This window comes from Eptesicus fuscus, chromosome 7 (genome assembly GCF_027574615.1).
Source record: "Eptesicus fuscus isolate TK198812 chromosome 7, DD_ASM_mEF_20220401, whole genome shotgun sequence".
Classification (NCBI taxonomy): domain Eukaryota; kingdom Metazoa; phylum Chordata; class Mammalia; order Chiroptera; family Vespertilionidae; genus Eptesicus; species Eptesicus fuscus.
Window position 1 is genome coordinate 93,071,218 of NC_072479.1, and position 23,334 is coordinate 93,094,551.

The 23,334-nt window shown below is 39.4% G+C and overlaps 1 protein-coding gene across 1 annotated transcript in view; it reads left to right on the top strand.

Moving 5' to 3' along the window:
• The window catches only part of UTP20 (UTP20 small subunit processome component), a 90,494-nt gene that overhangs the window by 28,988 nt on the left and 38,172 nt on the right, over positions 1-23,334 (top strand). Inside the window, exons 22-29 of the mRNA XM_054719406.1 lie at positions 2,915-3,097; positions 5,394-5,484; positions 6,642-6,727; positions 7,316-7,441; positions 10,882-11,048; positions 12,712-12,920; positions 20,634-20,777; positions 21,483-21,562. Coding sequence (XP_054575381.1) covers positions 2,915-3,097; positions 5,394-5,484; positions 6,642-6,727; positions 7,316-7,441; positions 10,882-11,048; positions 12,712-12,920; positions 20,634-20,777; positions 21,483-21,562 — 1,086 coding nt within the window. The remainder of the gene's footprint in view (positions 1-2,914; positions 3,098-5,393; positions 5,485-6,641; positions 6,728-7,315; positions 7,442-10,881; positions 11,049-12,711; positions 12,921-20,633; positions 20,778-21,482; positions 21,563-23,334) is intronic.

Here is a 23,334-nt window from a genome sequence, read left to right on the forward strand (position 1 = left end):
ACAGATCAGATGTATCCTGGTGGGGATGGAGGTGGGGAGGGTTGAGGGCCAGTGCAGGAAGGAGGAAGGGGAAGAGTCAAGGATGTCTCTGAGGGTTTCGCCTGAGCAACTGGAAGAAGAGAGTCACCATTTACTGAGATTGGGAGAAATGCAGAAGCTTTCAGATTTGTGGGGAAGATCAGGAGTTCATTTTTAGATACGTTAGTTTGGGATACTGAATAGACATTTAATAGAGATGTCAAGTAGGTACATGAATTTGGAATTTAAAGTTCAAGGGAAAGGTTTAGTGAAAAGATAAATTTGAGACTCATCGGTGTATAGGTGGGTTTTTTAAAAGTTTGGGCAGGGAATTCAATCACACATGGGCATGCAAATCTAGAGAAAGATTTTCAAGGACTGACAGCAATATTTAGAGATTAGGAGATAAGAAACCAGCAAAAGAGGCCAAGAAAGTCTGATAAAAGAAGAACCAGGACCACTTAGTATTCCTTGAAGAAAGGATTTTAAGAAGGGAGTGATCAGTGGAATCAAATGTGTCTGAGACATCAGTCCGATGAAGAATAAGAACTGATCATTGGCTTTGGAAGGAGCTTAACAAATGAGTTGTTTGGGTTAATCTGGTAGGGCTGAAAGCCTAATTTAAATGGGTTTAAGAGAGAATGGAAAACAAAAATGGAAATAACAAGTATGAACAGTTCTTATAAAAAAAAAAAAAAAGAAGCAGATATAGGTGGAAGGAGATGTGGGAGCAGAGAAGGAGCTGCTGTTGGGTTGCTGTTTAAGATTTAAGCAGCGTGTATGCATATAATGCTGCTGGGAAAGATCCAGAAAGGAGGGGTAAACTCACATGCAGGAGGGGATACAATTGCTAAAGCCATGTCCTTGAATAGTTAAGAGGAAATAGGATCCCTTGCATAAGTGAAAAGGTTTCCATGAATAATTCATCTGGCAAAGGTTACAAGCAAGATGCGGGCAGGTCAGTAGACGGGCTGGTAGAAGAGTAATGATTTTCTCTTTTTCACGTAACTCTTTAGTCTTTAATTTATTTATAGAATGAGGACAGTGGTATTTAACTTCCTTGCCTTGTTTTGAAGATCATATAAAATAATGTTTTTTAGTTATTTGTGAATTGCAAAGGGCTCTGCATTTGCAAGCTGTTAGTAGGATATGAATTTCCTACCTTGTTAATTTTTTAAGTTTTTCCCTCATGAAAGAAATAGATTACCCCTTAGCCTAAGAATAAAGACCTTCCTCTAATAGTACAAGATGCTGTGAGATGGGGATAGAGAAAGGAGCCTATAATAGGAAGTGGGTCTTTGAGTTTAAGAAGACAGAGATGAAAAATATACAGTTTTTTAAAATGTTTAAATTAAGACTAGTTGACACTGATTACCTATAAATAATACTTTGATAGATGATCCAAACTAATGGAAAACCCAAATGTCACCTTTAATCCTGGCAATAAAATCTATTACTGCCTTTTTATTTTTAATTTTGGCTAGAAATTTACCTTTCTATATCTGTGTCAAATAATTTGATATTAGAGCCAGTTTGTGAATCTCTTGTAAACATTCTCTGAGAAGAATCCTATCAAGAATCAGGAACAAATGACTTAACACTGGCAAAAACATCCCAGTAATAGGTGACAATGACACTTAATGAATACTTGCTATGTAGACACTCTTGTAAGTGCTTTGTGTGAATTATCTTAAATTTAATAAATGAGTGAGTGTGCTGTGCATGTGATAAAGGTTAAAGATATGTCATGTGGTTAATTGAATGTTGAGAGTATAATGTGGATGTTATTAAATCATTTTATAACTGACAGAGCAACTTTGCTCATTTAATTTGTTCATCCATTTTTAAAAATTTTATTAATTGCTAGATATTGCTAGGTGAGAACACAAAGTTGGATGTGGTGGCATCTCAGCCCTCCAGTTGTGGTTTAGTGTATTAACCGGGCATTTCCTCCAGGTGTGTTGTACGGTAGTATCTTAAAACATGCTATTGTATCCGTATATTTTTGACTTTCATATCTGATCAATTCCCTTTCATCTGTAGCTTAAAGCCATGCACAAAAAAGACAAAAAAACACACACAATAATTGTTGGATGGATGAGTTAAAGTGACACAAAACAAATGAAGTGAATGACAGCGACAGCCTTCAAGATATTAGTTACCTGCAACAATGGACCAAAATTAAAGGATGGACTTCATTAAGAACAAATGTGAATGCCAATTGCACAAGCTTAGTTTAGAGGAGACAGACATAAAGACCTACTGGTTTTTATTGCCTGGACATTCAGTTGAGTCTGTGACTGCCCCCAAAAGCTATGCAGTTGATAGTTCCATCTGTTTTATCAGTCCCCATACCTAGAGGACTGAATTTTGTTACAGCCCTCTACAAAGTAGAATGTATCTGGTTTTAAAGTGACCAACATGGTCTTAATGCTATACTTTCAATTCAGCAATTGGCAAAAGTAGGTTTATAGTTGTGATACAAATAAATAATATAATAATAAATAATAGCACAAGCATAAACTGTGTTTCGTGTACTCACAACTATAAACCTACTTTTGCCCACCCCGGTAGTTACTGTAATCCACCCCTATTCCTGCCTGCCCTGGTTGTATTTTCAGAGATAGGGAGGCTAATTTCAGCTCGGTCCAAAGTAGGCATTTCAAATATCTTCAACAGTATAACGATGGGCTGTCTTCCGCAGTTAGTGATTGACTTGTGAAGTAGGGTCCTCCGAGGGGTGGACTACAACAGAATAATGTTTTAGAAGAGGCTTGACTAAGTGCCTCTGAGGTCTCTTCCACATGTGATTCTGTGAACTGTGGATGTACGTCTGTCACAAACGGAATTAGGACATTTCAGCTTCATCTGCCTTGTGTCACTCTTTCCACTGCAGCAACGAGTATTACCCGGCAGATCTGCAGGTCGCTCCAACCCAGGATCTGAGAAGAAAAAGCAAAGGAGTGGCAGCGGAGGAAACAGAAGAACCTGCTGCTGGAGACGATGAAGAGCTGGTGGAAGAGGAGGTGCCCCAAGATGAACCCTCACAGAAGAAAACCACAAGAAGAGCTGCAACCAAGTAAGTTCAGCATTACTGCTAGATCACACGCCCATGGCTCTCGGCGGAATGGGGGTTAAGTCTCAGGGCCTTGATGGGAAATGGCCTTGGACGAGATCACCTGCTCAGATAGCTATTTACATTTTACATAAGTGCTCTATCTCCCTGGGTTTATTTTTTATTTTGTTTATTTTTATTTTTTTTAGAGCCCAAAGAAAACTGTCATCTTCCAAGCGTTTTGGTTGTTTGCTTTTTATTTTGTTCTTGTTTAGCCATAGAATGTTAGAGTTGGAATCATCTAATGATAGCTTTTTCTATGCATGATATTGCCCAGAGCTGTTAAATGGTCTTTGACCTGTGTTGTTGCCCTTTCATAGCGCCAGGGCATCGTGTTTGTGTGCTAGGGAAGCGAGTAATGGAACATCTGTCCTCTTATAAATGAGCGTGTCAGCACTTTGGCTTTGCCTTTTGACTTGTCTCCTTCTGGTTACCTTTTCTTCATGCTGTTATATTATCTTTTATTCCTGTGGGTAACTCATTTACCTAAATTGTTAGAAACCTTAGAAAAGTAAGAAGTGATCATGCTTGTAGAAGTTACTCCAGCAACTTGAAAATCATCTGAATTGCTGTGTCAGAGATCCACTGGATTTGGTGCCACTATGTTATTTTTTAACACTTTAGATCTCAACCTACATCTGTTTGTTGAATTTCTCCCATGAGCCATTTATTAGTTTGCCCATTAATCAACTGCATTGAGTGCCTTTTGCTAAGTGCTGGGCTGCAGATATGGACGGTACATAACCTCTGCATTGCAGGAAGCAAGGTCGAATGCCTGGTGAAATATCTTTATAGAGGAAATATGTTTAAAGGAGTTATGGGAACACAGTAAAAAAAGACTTAATTCTACCATAAAAGGAAGAAGATTTGTACAAAGTATAAGGTGCCTTTGAAGCTGAAAGACGAAAGTTTGCCAGCAGCTAGGGCAGGGAAGGGCTCGCCAGCTTATGGAAATGGAATGTAAAACACAGAAGAAGAAAGGTCAAGGCCAAGTTTCGTGCAACTAAAGTCCCTTCTCTGCTTCTGCCTTCTCACAGCTGTGAATGGCCTGTTCCCCACACTTTTCTAAGACACGTTGCTGTTTTCTCAGCATAATAGCCAGCACAATATTAGTCCTATTTGTTTGGTGAACAAATGAGTAAGTTATCCAGTCAGACCTCTTCCTTTCTCACCCTGAACCTTCCCTCTTTTTACTGTGTCCCTGCTTTGTTTCTGCCAAGTGAAACTGTTCGTGCTTCAAGACACAGGTCCCTTACTGAGGCTTTTCTTGTCCTTTAAACTACAAGTTATTTCACCCTCCTTCAATCTTTCATAACAGCCATTTATACCTCCATCATGGGGCTACTCCTTGCCTTGAATTATTGGTTAATTTTTTATATATCTTCCACGAAAATCAGAAACTCTTATAGGATAAGGTCCATGTCTTAATTTTTCTGTCCCCTGTAGTCAGACCTAGGCTTTTACAAATATACACCATGGTTGAAAATCATGTTCTTGGTGCCATCTCAGTATATTCATAGTCCAAGTTAATAATCCTTCGTGGAACACACCCCTCACTGGCAAGTATTTAATGAGAACGTGCAGCTTAGCTCCTGTTGTTTTTGGCTCTTTAAGGCTAAGTGGTACATAAAAAATACTTCATAACTGGTGGGAGAGGAGTGGATGTGTCAGTGGGATCATTTAGAAGTTTATTGTTAAACTGCAAGCACCCAGTGATAAGTAATTACAATGGACATTGCATCAGTCAGGGCTCTTGAGAGAAACCGAGCCAATGGAATGGAGATGCATGCATGCTGATGTATGTATGAATAGGTGGACGGATGGATAAAGAGATGTGTTTTAAGGAATTGGCTCACGTGGTTGCAGGAGCCAGCAAGCCCAGAATTTTCAGGGCAGAACAGCAAGCTGGAAACTCAGGCAGGATTTGATGCTGTAATCTTGAGTCTGAAATCCGGAGGATAAGATTTCTGTTCTAGTCTTGTAATAGAATTCCTTCTTTTGGAAATACCCATTTTTGTTAAGGCCTTCAACTGATTGGATGAGGCCCATCACATTTTGAGGGTAATCTCTTATTAAAGTTCCTTTATTGTAGATTTTAACATCTACAAAATATTTTCATCGCAGCACCTTGATTGGTGTTTCATTACATAAGTGGGTACTGTGACCTAGCCAAGGTTTTTGGAATAATTGTCAGAGAAACTAAAATTAGTGAGTACTTCATGTAAAGAAAATAATCTCTGTTCTTTAATTGTTTTTTAAGGCAATTAATTGCTCATTTGCAAGTTTTCTCTAAGTTTTCGAATCCACGGGCCTTGTATCTGGAATCCAAATTATATGAGCTCTATCTTCAGGTGAGTCAAATAAAGTCTTGCCTCTTCAATTACTTGTGAACTATTCTTTTCCATTTTCTGTACCAAAATAACTTTTAGGTTTTCAATAATTGTTGAATAGGCCCTGTCTGCATTCTAATATTTTTTATAATATCTCATAGTATTTTAAAACATACGTATTTATAGTATATATATATATAATATCTATAAAAATATTTTTAAATATATATATTTTAAACTAATAGACATTTTCTGTATCTTGAGAAACAGTTTTAGACATTACTAATTTAGTTGATTTTAAAAGCATTTTGAGTGACCAAACATTGACGGGCTGTATTAACATAATTATATCACAGGAAGTAGCTTTTAGAAGGGAGTGCATGTTGTGCCAACAGCAGCTGGCTACTTTTCACTTCTTGGTAAGTTAGCCAGATGGAGGATTTGTTATATTGAGGGATTTCAGGATCTGTTATATTGAGTGGAAGCAGGTAGTTGGCAGAATGGTCTGTTAACAGCCACAATATATGACCCTAAATTCCAGGAAAGATTGAAGAAAAAAATTTAATGTCAGAAGCTAAGTAAAAAATGGATGTCATTCTCAGCCATCTGGGAAACAAAATATTCTTTCTCCATTTGGATGTTTTTTAGATGAAATATTTCATTTTGGCACTTCAGCAGAACTTATCCATGTCTTCCCATAATTCAGATCTAATTTGTTTGTAAAGCCAGAGCTCAAGTCTCAGGTGACCACAGGAAGCCAAGTTCTGAACTGGATGATCAGAGAGGCCTCAGAGCAGGTCTCTCCTGGCGTTATACTGACAGCTGTTACCTTCACGGTTTTATCAAGAGCTTTTGCTCACCACAGGACCAGCTCACTTGGTGTAAATCCCGATTGTGTAGGGAATTGGTCTTGGCCAAAAGACTGACAGACCCGAAGGTCTGGTGTACGGGATGCAGATGTTAGAGTTTTGTTTTTATTTTGTTCTTTGCTCATCTTCTCTTCATCCTTGTTTAACCTCAGGGAAATGTTAGGCTTTTGTCAGGAATCAGCATTAATCCACATCTAAAAATTAGAATTCTAAGAAACCTAATTTTATAGATTAACACAAATAAATTACTATCCCATGGTATGCAAGTATGAGACTTCATTGATTTATTCTATGAAATATCATCCTTAGTTGTTGCTTCACCAAGATCAGATGGTACAAAAAATAACCCTGGATTGCATAATGACGTATAAACATCCACACATTCTCCCTTATAGGTAAGTTATTTGAAGCTAAAGAAGTGCTATTTCTTTGGTTGATTTTTATCTTTTTACCTGAAAGCCTCTTCTAAAATAATTTTATTAAGGCCTTGGATTTCCTTCTTTTCTAAGGAAATCATAATGCTATTTTAGGTAAGAAATTAAAACTGGGTGTATATTTATTTGTTAAGAGTGCTTATCCATATACATAATAATAAGGTGGGAAAGAGAATATTAATTTAAAAATATGTGTTGAGAACATTATATCATTTTTCCTTGCTTATATAATGTCTTAAAATTTTGGTGACTAAGCAAATCATAACAATCACTTTAAAAACTGAAGAAAGCTTTTGTATTATGCTCTTTGAAACAGCTGGATTATTGACTAAGTCTAACTCTTTATAATCCCTTTTATCTTTTAAAAATTGAGAACCTATCATTGTGGGATGTATTTCTGTGAAGATTTTCCTTTATGGATGTCAACTACTTTATAGACTATTCTTTAGTATCTATTTTTGTTACACATAGTACTTTACCATATTGCAATTTTTTAAAAAGTACTGTTGATTATTAAGTGGTGATTTGTGCTGTATTCTATTTTTAAAGGGAAAATTTGCAGAGATTGCTTGAAGACAGAAGCTTTAAGGAAGAGATAGTGCATTTTAGCATTTCAGAAGATAATACAGTAGTGAAAACAGCCCACCGAGCAGATCTGTTTCCTGTTCTGATGAGGTATTTGTACTGTTTAAATTCTGGTTTATTTTTATATTTTTAAGTATATGTTTTTATTGATTTTAGAGAGGAAGGGAGAGGGAGAGAGAGACAGAAACATCAATGATGAGAGAGAATCATTGGTCGCTGCCTCCTGCACACCCACTATTGGCGATCGATCTGCAACCCAGGCATGTGCCCTGACAGAGAATTTAACCGTGGCCTCCTGGTTCATGAGTTGATGCTCAACCACTGAGCCTGGCTATATACTGATATTTTTAATAGTGGATCACAAAAACAATTGTGAATATTAATAGTATTATGGTTCTTTCAGTAGTTGTGAAATTCAACATTGCTCTTTTACTATTGAGAAGTAATAAAAATAATTCCTTTATTTGGTATGTAACTAATTATGAGATATAAAAGGTATTGACTTTTTGTGTTACTTAATTAACCATTTCAGCACAAAACTTTGTTACTATTAGTTTTAATATTTTTCATTGGATTTTCTTGCTCAAAAAAAATAGTAGTAAATAACAGTCATCAGTCAGATTGTTAGTCTCTATTATAAACCCTTTGAGGTACCATTTTACTGAGAATAAAATAGAAAGCCCTTACTGCTCTTTAGGGGGCCCGGAATGGCCTAGTCCAGACAACCTCTCTAACCATATCTCTTCCATTTATCGTGCCCTCAGAGCCCACTTTAGAGTCCTTGGACTTGCCAACCCTCTGCTTGGAACACATAACAGTTAACTCCTCTTCACTCAGCCTCATCTCCAGAATCATTACCTGAGATGCCTTCCCTGACCTCATTAAATAAGGTCACACCCTTATCACTCCAGTCCTTACCTCTCTTTATTTTTCTTCACTATACTCATCATCCAACATAGCTCTTCCTATTTCCCTAGCTAGAAGGTGAACTCCATGGCCTCTAGTAAATATTGGTCAAATTAATTTTGTGTTCTCCGTTATGATATAAAATCTCTTTTTCTGTTTGTTTTTGTATATTGGGTTTTTTTTTTGTTTGTTTGTTTTTTAATGTTCATATTGCCTACATAGCCTAGAAGAACTAAGTGTGGAGGTGATGGTGCTGCTGGTGGTGGTGGTGGTGATCATTCTTGTGTTGCTCCTGGATGTAACAGTAATGCTTCTAGAACAGCCACTTTTTTGTGTGTGGGGGGGGGAGAGAGGATTTATCTTTACTGTCGAAAGTATTATAGATGTCCCCTTTTTTTCCCCATTGACCCCCTCCACCCTGCATCTGCCCCCACCCTCCCAGGCCTTCACCGAACTATTGTTTGTGTCCATGAGTTATGCATATAAGTTCTTTGCTTAATCTCTTCCCACCTACCCCACCTTTTCTCTCACATTTGTCAATCTGTAGAACAGCCACTTTTTAAAATATGTGTGTGTGTGTGTGTGTGTGTGTGTGTGTGTGTGTGTGTGTTTTATTGATTTTTATAGAGAGAGGAAGGGAGAGGGATAAGGAGATGGAAACATCAATGAGAGAGGAACATCATGATCGGCTGCCTCCTGCATGGCCTCTGCTGGGGATTGAGCCCACAACCTGGCCATGTGCCCTGACAGGGAATTGAAACAGCGACCTCTTGGTTTTGGGGTTGATGCTCAACCGCGGAGCCACACCGGCCAGGCAGAACAGCCACGTTTAAAGTGTGGTCTGCTCCGTCTTGACGGGCTGTTCCTGAGACACTGTTCAGAGGTTCACAAAGTGAAAATTTTTTTTCTAATACGACTAAGACATTACATTAGAAAGTTTTATCATGCTAAGAAAGTAGCTTTTATTACTAAGTTACTTAGTATGTCATCAGGAATGGATGTTACATTTTATTAGAATGCCTGTTAAGCATGTAATAATTTTTTCCTGTGAACCACTAACCTATATTAATCTAATAGATTTTATTAATTATTCTTTCTTGCATTTCTGGGGTAATCCTTATTTATCTTGTTTTAATGCAGCATTGGATACTGTATTTAGAAATGTTGTGTTTTATGTTCACAGGAAGACTAGTATATAGTTTTGTCCCATAACCCTTCTCAGTTATCACAGTTAGATCACCTTTCATAAATGAAAAAGGACCGTTTCTTGCTTTCTCTCTTGGAGATTGTTTTTTCTTGAATGTTTAAAAAATATATCTGTAAAACTGCATGAGTTCCACATTTACTCATGTCCCAAGTAGATCCCGGGAAAGGATCTGGGGCGTTCATCTAAGGCGTCCCTTGAGATAAACTTTGTGCAGGAATTGGGACATTCAAGTAGTTACTGATGGAGAGACTGCTCTGCATCAGCAGGACCGAGGGCAGGCTTAGGACCAAAAAGACCAAAGGCTTTAATTTTAAGTTTAAGCATACGCAAATTAATTCAATTAACTGCCGGAGGAATTACACCACATGAAGCATATGCAGTTGCAAATCACACAGCTTTTTATTACTCACACAAATTCCTGAGCGGCTGTGGGTACAAACTTCATTAGGGATCCCTGTGGTGTTGTCCTCTGTGGTCCGGCAGCTAGGCTGGTCTGGTCCGGGTGCAGGGGGGCTGGAGTTCTTCTCCCAAGAGCTCGGTCGCGTCTCAATTGGGGATTTCTGGCCGTTCTTCTGTCATCTGGCAGGAAGAGGAGCGTGGAGCAGCATCACTTGTCAGACCGACAAAGGGACGGGCCTTTGTAATGTCTCGACAAGACAAGCATCGTTGGCTGGCAGGGGTCCATATTTAAAGCTTGTTGGTACCCATAGCAGCCCAGGTGGCTATCAATGATTTACGTCAATGCACATATGTTAATCTTAAACACGGTGAGGGGGCTAAAGAGCAAGTTTTTATCTTGACACAAGTCACTCTGCCTCAGTTCAAATCCTTATCTCGGGTACACACGCTTCAGGGCAGTGGGGAATGTATCTTTAATATCAGACTTTTAAGTTTAAGTTAACTCAAACATTTTTTAACTTTTCTCACATTCTTTAAGCATTTTTTAACATTCCTATATTTTACTACAACAACTCATGAATACTGGCCTATTTAGGTTTTCTTCTGAAGTTATTTTTGCTTATTTATACATGTGATTTCCCCCCCAGAAAATTACCCATTTAATTGAAATCTTTCTAGTTTCCTTATTGTACTTGTATTTTCATTTCATTTCCTTTTAATCTACATATACTTGTTTTCATTCTTTCTTTAGACTTACCTTTTGCTTACCTACTTTAATTGCACTTTTTTCTTTATTATTTCCTTCTTCCTGCTTCCCTGAGCCTTGTTTGTGTGTGTGTTGATGTTTAACTAAATTTCTATGTTTAATATCCGAATTCTGTTTTATTCTTCCTTGTTTCATAGTATATCCATTTAAATCTGTTGAGTTGCTATGCTACCCTTTTCAGGAAAACAAAACACGTAGTATTGTGTTTTAGGGTTAATGTGCAAACAAAATAATGTTCTTTTGACATTTTAGGATTTTGTATGGGCGAATGAAGAATAAGACTGGGAGTAAAACTCAGGGGAAATCTGCTTCAGGCACCCGCATGGCCATTGTTCTGAGGTTCCTGGCTGGGACCCAACCAGAGGAGATCCAGATATTCTTAGACCTGCTGTTTGAACCTGTGAAGCACTTCAAGAATGGTAGCTGTCAATCTCCTGACACTCTGAATGTGTGTTGTCTGCTGTAGACTTCTAATGTCTCAGGCTAGGTGTCCCGCTCTTTGGTATCTTTCTGATGGGGTTGCTCCTCCCAACCTCAGTGGGGGACTTTTTGGCTGAAATGCAATTCATTTTAAACTTTGATTGGATTAGCTGGAGCTCACAATTGGTCACAGCTGATAGGCACCCAAGTGTTAGGAATCCCCTTATTAGAAAATGTGTATTTTGTTAGTGCTGCTTTGCAGTTAGGCCATTTGAGACTGGTACTCATCTACATACAATGAATAGGCTTTTCCTTAGAATCTTAAAGCATGCTACAAAATTAAACTTAATTGTCTTGGTATTATGCATTCACTGAGTCATTCATCTACTGATTAATGATTTGTTGAATACCTCCTGTAACCCAAAACTCCTTTGGAAATAGAGTATTTATAATCTCTGCTCTCAACCTCATAGTCTAAATGAAGTGGGTGTAGTAAGTGTATTCAGTGAGCTGTAATGCTCTGTGGTATGTTCTCTGGTATGCATGTTAGTAATTAATAATAATGGCTAACGTTTATTGAGTGCTAACTTCATGCCAGATGTTACGACAGGTCCCTTTACAGACAATTCAGTTAAACCTTGAAACAACCCCATGAGGTATCATTAACTTTTGCCCCCATTTTATAAATGTAGAAACTGAGGCTTAGAGAAGGAAGTATTTTGTCCATTACCTCTAAGCTAGAAAATGGTTAGAATTCTAGTCCAGATCTTTTTGACTACAAAACCTCTAATCCAGTTTCATAATTGCTTTAGGCAAACATATATATTTATTTGTAGGGTAATGTGTGGCATTTGTTTTGTATTTTTTCTGGGAAAATGGATCCAGTGGTTCAAAAGTTTTTCATTCAGGAAAATATTGCTCTGTGAGGGAAGTTGGCTCTAATGAATACGAGATTTTGTTCAGTGTAATAGCCTCTGGTTAAGAGGGCAGCTATAAATGATACTCTCATGGATGGAACACTTAGGTATGTGAATCAGCGAGCTATCATCTCATACCATTTGGTTAGAAGTAAAGCTCAAGCAATAAAAATTCTTGTCTTTTAAGTAAATTATGAAATAAGTTTATAAAGGACTATTGTTTCATTTATTTCCCAAGGGCTACAAGAGAAATAAAACATTTGATTCTCAGCCCTCTAGGAACTTACAATGTAGCCTCACATTTTCTATGAAACTCTGAAGTCAGCATAGTCATTGGAAGCTGAGAGAGAAAATGCTGGGAGAGTTTCTAGATGGAATAAAAGACTATTAGTAGCTTGCATTTTGAGAATAGTATAATTAGGATGAGAATTGGGTTTAGAGACTTAGTTCTGTCACAAGTTTCTTACTCTTTTATCCCTCATTTTCCTCATCTATAAAGTGATAATACTAGTGAAACCTAACATACCTAGCTCATTGAACATTTGGTAAGATACAGAAGGAGAAAATCAATGAGGAAAGTATATTATCATCTATAAATTATTGTAACAATAGAAAATACTGTATTACTGAGGGAAATTTAAAGGAATCTATAATAACAATGATAACAATAAGCTGTAACTATAACAAGATAATAACAAACTTCTATTGCCTTTTACATGATATCTCTGTTCCTCTGTTTCCCTAGGAGAATGCCATTCTGCAGTCATCCAGGCAGTGAAAGATTTGGATTTGTCTAAAGTTCTTCCTGTAGGTCGCCAGCACGGTATCTTAAATAGCCTTGAAATAGTATTGAAGAACATTAGCCATCTGATCAGTCCATACCTACCAAAGATCTTGCAGATACTGCTCTGCATGACAGCGACTGTGTCACACATCCTTGACCAACGAGAAAAGGTGAGAGAGATTCTCTGTATATGCTTTTGGGGGGCCTAGTAAGAGTATGTGTTGTAGTTTGGAAATTGGTTGGGACTTGAATACCTCACATCCTTCCAGGTTAAATCTGTCTTATGCAAAGTGTCTTTAAAACAGTTTTTCATATAATGGAGATCTTCATTGTTAGCAGTATTTATGTATGGTCAGAAAATGCAAATTATATCAAGTGTACATTTTAAAAGGATATGAAATAGTAGAGAGTGAGTTCCATATGCATCTCAGAAACCAAAGTCGGGCAGAGCGGAGTTGAGCTGATGTTTCTTAGGTTTTAATTTTAGGAGCCTAGAGATGAAGGACATCTTCCAATGCTCATTTATCCGGACGGCTGGAGAATGAATAGAGTACTGTTAACATCATCCTTGTTGTTTTGACAGTTACCCAGAGCTCTTTTAAAAGTAAATGCTTGATTGCGGTACTTGCTATGTTTTGACTACAGATAAGAAGCAAGGCCAGGCAAGACAAGCCAGCTAGCCAACTGCAAAAAAAGAGACTTCACAAAGTGCTGCTCAGTAAATATTTTCTGAGTTGTATTCAAGACAGTAGTTAGTATGCTCTGTTAAAATAGGTGTGTGAACATAAGTAAACTCTGGAGTTCAGGGAAACAATGTCTTTATGGGCTAAAGACTTCTGGAAATAATAGGACGTGAAGTGAAAATTCAGACTCACATTTTTGCTGTGGATTCTCAGCTAGTGATAAATAGACACAGCTAAAATTATTTCATTTGTTTTATGGAGTTGCCTGGTGAACTGCCTCTCAAATATGGCCATGATAACTGAAAATTGACAGCCAAAATTTATGCTGCTTTTGGGGGCTGTGCATAGATATAAATCTGCTTTAGTAATGAAATAATATTCTCTGGTTACCAAGATTCAGAGGTTTAGAATGCACCCTCCATTTTGGTAGGCACTGTTTTGTTTTCATTTTTTCAGTCATTTCTTCAGCAGATATTAATTGAGCCCTACTCTGTGTGTGGCACTGATCTAAGCACTGGGGATGGAGAGTGAACAAAGCACTTGTCCCTTTCCTTGTTCAGTAAATACTTATTTCATCTGTGCTGTCTACCAGGTAATGTTCTAGGTGGGGAATGAAAAAGGTTAAGACTCAGTACCATGGGGAGAAAAGTGACAGGAAAATAAAATGAGACCCATTTATAGATCTCTAAATGTCATTCTTTGTGGAGCTCTCTCCTGTCTAGTACCCTCTTCCTTGTGAATTTTAGCTGCCTCGGCCCACCCCCTCAAGTCCCATGGCTCTGTCTTCTCATCTTGGACTTTGCCTTCTCACACTGATGCCTGAAACTCTCCAGGCAGAATGATGCGGAATGTGTAGGGCTCACCTCATCTGTTTCTTCTCTATTGGGGCTTACTGTCATCTGCTGCCTGCTGTCCAGTGTCTGAAAATTATTGTTTCATATATTCTGTTAAATTGTCTAGTGTCAGAGAAGGGAGGCTAAATCTGATCCCTGTTGCTCCATTTGACTGGAATGGGAAAATCACCAGAAAGGAGCAGGCAGACAGTCCTCCAACTAACATCGGGCTGGGAGTCCAATATCTAGAGCAGAAACCTCATGGTACCTGGGGCATCAGGAAGAGTCCTGAGGCAATCCTCAGGAGTGGACCCAAATTAGCCCTGGGATTAAGGCTGCTTTGGCGCCACCTTATAAAGCTGAAAAAGATCACACTTTTCCCAAATAAATGAACTGCATCCCAGAACAAAACTCAAAAACATTCAAATTATTTTAAAAATAATAGAATTCACAGTGTCTGATATTCAGGCAAGTTTTATCAGGCATCCCAAGGAGGAGGACAGTTTTATTCATGATGAGGACAAAAACTAGTCAATAGAAGCAGACCCAGAAATGATATATAGATGATAGAATTAGATAAAGACTTAAGACAGCTATTAGAAATACACTCCATATATTCACAAAACTAGAGGAAAGCAGGAACATGTTGAGGAGAGACATGAAGATGTGAAGAATCTATATAATAAAAGCGCAGTGATCATAACACTGTAACGACCAAAGACCGGTTGCTGTGATGCCCACTAGGGCCAGCGAACCCAGCCCCTCCCCCGGCTCCACCCCAGATCAGCCTCTCCCACCCTGATTGAGGGTGGGGTGGCTAGCCAACCCCTCCCACCCCTATTCGGCCCCTTGCCCTGGCTGGCCCAGTGCCCCAGAGGGGACCCCCGCCACGATCAGGGGCACGGCCAGGCTATAAACTGCTGGCAACTCTTCACCCAGGCCGGTGCGGCGTGGCACAGTCTTTTAAAAATAAAGAAAGACCCGCTGGAACTCTGAGGTGCCTCCTGGCACTGGCCACCCCGCCCCCGCCCCCACCCCGCTCAGAGCCCCAGGTGGAGTGGCTCGGGTGGGTGTGGGCTGCGTGGCCCCAGGCCCTAGGGCCCGTGGGGGTGGAGACGTTCATGCGGCAGCCAGTGTAGCGACGCCGGTTAACTTGGCTGGGGAGGCCGGTGGGGCTCCTGCGTGTTCGGGGGCAGCCTGTTTATGCTGGGACTGGGTGCCTGGCTGCACACACGCGGTGGGCATGAGCTGGGAGCACGGCACAGGTGTCATAGGGACATTTGTGTGTGAAAAGGTGTGCATAAATACATCTGTTTCTCAGAAGTGCACCTGTAATAGGCAGTTTTCAAAATGTAATCCAGAGCAAGGGATCTGTAGCGAAAACACGCACACAGGAAAAGGTTTTTGATACTAAACACAAAGCTGTAATTGAAGTGTTTATGCCCTAATGTACTGTGAATCAAACATATGGTGATATTTATCGCCTGGTGGTCTGTTTGAAAGGTTTGGTCGATCAGTTCTCATTTCACAAAAATAAAACAATGTAACTAAGTGATTACTAAATATATACTTCTAAGGCCAAAGTAGTTTACCCACTTTGTGTACTTTTTGCACGTATGTAAGCACATCAAGGCTGTTTATAAAGTATAACTTGGATGATGTGACAATATGGTTGAGGAAGGGGGTGTGGCCAGTTGTTTTTAAAATTAGGCACCTCACAGTTTTTAAGACAAACGTGTTAACTTAAAATCTTCAGAAGGCAGGGTCAGGGGTCTTTTAAGACCTTTGTATAAGCCTAAGACAAAAAAGCAGCTACCTTTTTAGGATGTGGCCTGAAAGAAACCTGTTGTTTGTCAGTTATTACTGTCTTCAACGTAAAATAACATTTTTGCAGCCTTTTTATGTGATGGTTTTTTTTTTCATACTTTCATTACAATATTTGAAATAAGTGTCATTATTTTAAAGCAATAGTTTTTTCCTCTCAATATCAGAGACCTAATTTTCACACACACCCCAAAAATGTTTATTTGAAGTAACTTATGCATCTGGATTCCAGGTGGCCTAATAAGCTCAGTGATTAGACAGGTGCTTTTATAGCCAAGGTCAAAGGCTCTTTCCCCTGATTAGCCCTTGAGTGGGAAGCAGCCAGAGGCTCTCCTGACCAGACAGAATAGGGAAAGGGGGAAGGGGCAGGAAAACCATTAGAGGAAAAGGAGTGGGATTGGAAACTCCCTCCCAACCACCCTTAAGAGAGTTCAAATGCTGGGAGCAGCTGTGGGCGGGTGGGCGGGGCTGTGAGCGGGGTAGGGCAGGTGGGTGGGGCAAAAGCGCAGCGAGGCACGCTCGGGTGGGAGGGGTGGTGAACTACCATGTGATTATGTGTGCTGGGCCTCTAGTTTAAGATAAGAGAATATTATTGGGAGGGACCAAACTCAGGATAGATGGGTGCTGCTTTAACTAGGGTGGTCAGGATCCTCACGCAGGAGGTAATATTTGAGTGTGCACCTATTGGTCCATGGGAAGAACATTTGGGGCAGAGATCATGATTTGTAGCCTAAAGTCCCTGAGGTAGAACAGTCTCAGCCCTTTCTGAGAACAGGGCAGAAGGACGAGGTGGCTAGAGCACAAGGAGCAGGAAGAATTGTGTAATGAGCTCAGGAGGCAGGTAGGGCCTCATGGGCAGTGCCAAGGAGCTGACTTTACTTCCAGGTGTACTGGGAGACCTCTGAGAGGTTTGTAGTAGGGGGATGATAAGCTCAGTTGGATGTGTTAAAAATATCTCTTTGATTCCTTTGTGGAAAATAGACTGTGCGGAGGCCGAGAGTGGAAGCTGAGAAGAGGTCTTGGAGCCCTGGCCGGTGTGGCTCAGGTGGTTGGAGCATCGATCCATGTTCCATAGGGTCAGCAGGTTCAATCCCTGGTCGGGGCACCTATGGGAGGCAGCCGATTAATGTTTCTCTCTCACATCGATGTTTCTCTCTCTCTCTCCCTCTCTAAACTCAATAAAATAACCTATCCTCCAATGAGAATTAAAGAAAAGACAGATTTTGGAAGATTATGTTATGAGAGTTTGAGGATGATAGGAAGCATTATGTGAGAATTTTCTTTTATGCATTATAGCCAGTGACAGTGACTTTATTTCTACATGGATACATTAAATCCTGAATGGTTAAAGGGTTTTTTTGTGAGTGTGTGTTTTGTTGTTGTTAATCCTCACCCTAGGATATTTTTTTCATTGAATTTTAGAAAGAGTGGAAGGGATGAAGGGAAGAGCGGAGAGAGAGAGAGAGAGAAAGATAGATAGATAGATAGAGAGAGAGAGAGAGAGACACAGAGAGACATCAATTGGTTGCCTCCCACACGCGCCCCAGTCGGGGCCGGGGATCGAAGCTGCAACCCAGGTACGAATCGAACCCACGACCCTTTGGTGCACAGTCCAACTCTCTAGTCACTGAACAAAGCCAGCTAGGGCTGGTTAAAGGTTTTATAAACCCTCTGTAAGTCCTCCGCCTTTTTGGTTAAGGTGGAAGTCAATAAGTAATACAGCCTTACTCCTGTGTCAACAATCAGTAACTCAGAGGATCATTTGTGCAATTTCACAGTTCATTAGTCAGTGAGATGCTAAGCTTCTTGACCGGTAGGCATTTCTCTTATTTTTTAAAAAAAATTCTTGGACAAATCCAAAGAATTCTTTGAGGTGCTATATTGAATTATTGCACAGTAATATTGCTTAAATAAGTTAAAGTTCTACCTTTGTGTGTATGAACCACATTACACATTTACTTTTGGGTCTTTCAGATCCTCTGAGGTATTGACTGGCACTCAGATGTTTATTGTGAGGGTAGCTTTGGTTTGGCTTTATTTTTCTTTACATTTAAACAATGGAGTAACTTGGAAACATACATAAACTCAGGCCTGTTGGTGATTCATCTAGAAACTAAAGTCCACAATTGATTGCTTGCAGGATTTTCCTCCAGTTTATCCAACAGTTAGTGAGCAGATTGGGCAGCTGGTGCTGTAGTTACAGAAGTGAATAGAACACACGGGTCCTACCCCACAGAGAAGGGGCTTGGTGGTGGGGTTGGGGAAAAGGTGGAGGGGGTCTGATTTGAGACCGTGTTTGCAAAGATTAGTTTTTCATTTGCTCCAGGAGATCATGATACCATGTGGGGTTTTTTCAAATATCAGTAGTAGTTTTTATCTTTTCGTGATACAGCTGATAATGAAAAGATTGCCAGTGAAATTGAAGCAGAACAGAATGACTTATAACTGTGTCACCTTATCCTTGCCTGTCATTTCCTGTCTTTGTAACTTGTATAAGGAGATAATTAACCATAAGTACATGGTAGAAGCTTGCTGGGTATGTGAAATATCATGATTCCTCAGACATGCACAGCAAATTAATGGTGTCTTTACACCTATTCACTTGAATTGAAAATGTGCTCTTCCCAATTCACATACTTGTTGATCAGAATATTAGGTCTTCATGAGAAATAACTTCCCTTTTAGTTTTTTCATAATATCTTGGCCGTAAGATTTGATATTCATTTATTAGAGCATTTGTGTTGTCTTGAGAAATTTCAGGGTAGTTTTTAGATTTTTATGTAGGTAATTAAAGTCATATGTAAAAATAAGTTGCCACTTATAGATCCAGAGTCCACAGTATATTTATCAAGTGGAAAAATATTTAGGAGTTGAGTCTTAACCCATGTGATTGCTTTTTTAATATATATTCTTATTGATTTCAGAGAGGAAGGGAGAGGAAGAGAGAGATAGAAACATCAATGATGAGAGAATCATTGACCGGCTGCCTCCTTCACACCCCACACTGGGGATCGAGCCCACAACCCGGGCATGTGCCCTGGACAGGAATCAAACCCAGGACCCTTCAGTCCACAGGCCGACGCTCTGTCCACTGAGCCAAACCGGCTAGGGCCCATGTGTTTGGATTTTACAAATTCTGTGCTCGGGAGAAATCTCTCTGAGGCCTTTTTCTCTCTCTGCCTAGCCTAAACATCTTCATCCTTTAAGATCCCTTGGAAATTCTGCCTCTTCCATGAAGCTTTACCCTTCTCAAATTTATAATTCCTCCCCTCTCAGATATCTTTGGCATTTTCAGGCTCACATAATTTAATAAATTTTCCTTCATTAAGATTTTATGTATATATATTTTTAAATCCCTAGCCAAGGATATGTTTATTGACTTTAAGGAGAGGGAGGGAGGAAGGAGAGAGAAAAAGAGAGAGAAAAGAGAGAAAGAAACATCAATTGGTTGTCCGACTGGGGATTGATTGAACCTGCACCCTGCGTATGTGCCCTGACCTGGAATTGAACCCAAGACCTTTCACTGGACAAGATGAAGCTCCAACCAACTGACCACACTGGCCAGGGCCTTCAGTAAGATTTTAAGCTGAGGTCAGGACTATGGCTGCCATGCCATTGGACCCAACAGTGGGACTCAGTAAATTGTTCCACTCTGAGCCAGAACCAAATGCCTTCATATTTGTGATTTCTCTAACTCCATAGAGAAGGAGATGCCCTGCAAAGAAGCAGCGTCTGTCACAAAAGAAGGTGCTGTTAATTCAGACATCCACCCACTTCAGCATTGGTGCCTCTAAAGAGAGACATCTTGTTTTCTTCCAAATTACATTTTTCTTTGAATTACATACTTTGAGATCTTCCCTTGCCTTATCAGTTACCACAAAGTATTCCACTGTATGGAGAGAGCATAAAATCTTTAGCTAGTACCCTAGACTGAGTTTAACAAGAATAATTTAAAACTCCTAGTTTTAACCAAGGTAAAAAAAAATATATATACACACAAATGTGAAAACAAAGAGGAATGTGACTTACATTTGGAATGAAGGTTTAATATATTTTTCCCCAAGCTAAGGCTTTGTGATGCCAAAAAAAAAAAAAAAAGTTTTGTTTTGTTGCGAGTGTCTGTTCATACAAAGAAGTCAGGATTTGATTTGAGACAATTACTTGAGTAGAGAAGTGAAACAATGTAGAACACAAAACAGCTGTTCCAGTTGTGATTCCTGCCCCTAAGGTATGCACCACTGTGATTTTACTGGGTAGTGATAATAGAGCACATCTCACCATTTGATTTTTTAGGTCTTTGCTTCCCCATCTTGTCCAATGAGAAAACCAATATGACTTGAGCAGTTGACATTTCCGTGTGAATCAGAGCCAAAGTCAACAGACTTAATAAGATTTCTAGTTTGATTCTTAGCCATCTGAACTAGAGTGCCTCCCTGAGAAGTCAGTGATTACAATATGTATATATTGTGTGTGTGTGTGTGTGTGTGTGTGTGTGTAAAAATATATATATATTTTTTTTTAATAGAAGATCTTTGCTTTACAGATACAGCTGAGGTTTATCAACCCCCTGAAAAATTTAAGACGTCTTGGAATCAAAATGGTAACTGATATCTTTTTGGATTGGGAGTCCTATCAGTTTGGAACAGAAGAAATTGATGCTGTATTTCATGGTGCAGTTTGGCCCCAGGTAAACCTTGATCTACATTCTGCCTGAATACTTTTGCTTTTTCCTTTGTTGTTACTGCACCAGCAGAGTCTACACTCAGACATGAATGAATGCCTGTCCTGGTCATTTCTTTTACGTCGAGCCTTTCTTTATTTCTGGAAGTTTCCAAACTCTTTCTTTGCCTCCACTACCACCTGAAGCTAAAGAGCTAGTTCCTGCAATGCCATAGCAGTTATTTTAAGGCTAATTTGAATATGATTGTGTCCCTTATGCAATATATAACTCGTTGCACCTCACATGATGTGTCTCTGGATTTTTGAAGGGAAATACACAGATATTTTTGTCACACGTTTCCTTGTTTGATTTCTCTGGTTATAACCACTTGGTGACAGCTAAGGTTACTTATTGCTACGAAGACTGTAGGAGAGTCTCTATTTTAGCGGATTTCTAGCTGCTTGAGCTCTGTCATCTCTAACCATTTGAACTTAAGCTCCCTGGTTCCTTTCAGGCATCTAGCATTTCCATGCACCATCTTTGCCATTTTTCTTGTGTAGGTGTTACTTGGATTACCTTACATTTTCCTCATTCTGTCCTTTAACTGTTCATCTCTGTGCCTTCACTGTTTTATCCTTCGGTGCAGTTTCCATGTCTGTTCTGCTTTTTAGTTGTTGTTTTTTCTAAATTCTGTATATGTTATTTTGTATTCTGTTTTTATTTTGTTCCTAGATCAGCAGGCTTGGAACTGAGAGTCCGTATTCTCCTACTCCTCTGCTGAAACTAATTAGTATCTGGAGCAGAAATGCAAGGTATAGCCTCCCCTCTCCCCCTTTTAAAAAGAGCAGGTAAATTAGCCAAGGGCACTAATATGACTTATGGTCTTTCCATGCAGTGAAGTATTGTAGGTGCAGTTTAAGAGAATAAGGCAGCTGAATCTTAAAGTACATAGTTTAAAGAAAACATAGTTGCTGAACAATATTATAGTATAATTCAAGAAAACGCTTATGCATGTATGCAAATAGAAAATGTCTAGAAGGACATATGAGAAACTGTTAATGTTACTGTAGCATGTGGAGGTTTGGGTGGGCTGTTTTTGCATATATCACTATGTCATGAACATTTCCCCGAGTCATTAAATAGTCTTCAAAAATACACTGAAGAAGACCTTGATGTCCTCCTCAGGAAACCCTGTTACATTTTTTACCAGTAGGAAGGGCTCGTTTATTTCCCAATTTGAGGATGCACTTTCATATCTTGTTTTATCACTGGACATATGCAAGCAGCATTCCATAGGCACATTGGAGAAATGTTTTATGTTTGTGTAATTTTTATGCAAAGGAGCCACAAAGGACTTTGATGATAGTGACTCAGTTTTATGTTAGTTGGGTCCTTCACAAGGTATAGATCTGCATCACTGGATGCCACTCATTGTCTTCTGCATTTTCTCTCTCACTTTTGTTTGGAGTAAAAATAGAAGCTATATACTTATAGAGGAGGTAAGTGGCAGAACTTTATTTTTCTTTTCTATTTAACACTTACCTGGTAGAAATCTTTAGAAGGGTTGACTTCTCTTGAATCCTCCATAGCAATAGATATGCATGTGTAGTTGTGTGTAGAAGAATTAATGAGTGTTTCAGAAACACTTGATGGGACTGTTACTCTTCAATAAATTTTTATTTTGAAATATGGCTCCAGTTTGCATAGCGTCAATCAGACATTGCTTACAACTAAGGTTAAATTATCTTAGAAATTAGGTGCATTCAGGACAACAAAAACTTGCTTACCAATTAGAGTAATCATAGCCCAGCTTGCATGGCTCAGTGGTTGAGTGTCAACCTGTGAACCAGGTGGTCATGGTTTGATTCCCAGTCAGGGAACATGCTCAGGTTGTGGGCTTGGTCCCCAGTTGGGGGTTTGCAGGAGGCAGCTAGTCAATAATTCTCTCATCGATATTTGTATCTCTCCCTCCCTCTCTGAAATCAACTAAAAAAAATTTATTTTTTTTTTAATAGAGTGATCAGCCCTAGTTGGTTTGGCTCAGTGGATAGAGCGTTGGCCTGCGGACTGAAAGGTCCCTGGTTCAGTTCCCAGTCAGGGCACATGCCTGGGTTTCAGGCTTGGTCCCCAGTAGGGGGCCTGCAGGAGGCAGCCGATCAATGATTATCTCTCATCATTGATGTTTCTATCTCTCCCTCCCTCTCCCTTCCCCTCTCTCCCTTCCTCTCTGAAATTAATAAAAAAATATATAAAAAAATAAAAATAAAAATAGAGTGATCATAGTGTCTGTTGTCCAAACTAAAACATTCCTGAGGGTGAAGAAATGCTACAAACTATTAAGCCATACATTGGAACTGTTCTTGGCCACTCTCTTAATAGCTGCTCTGGTTCTGGCCACCATGACCCCTGAATGACTTAGTCTTTTCCTCCCCTGAGCTCTTTTCTTTCCTGGAAGACCCTATGACTACATACTGTCTTTTTTTTTTTTTATTTTTTTTAATTGGTTTCAGAGAGGAAGGGAGATGGGGAGAGAGAAACATCAATGATGAGAGAGAATCATTGATTGGCTGCCTCCTTCACGCAC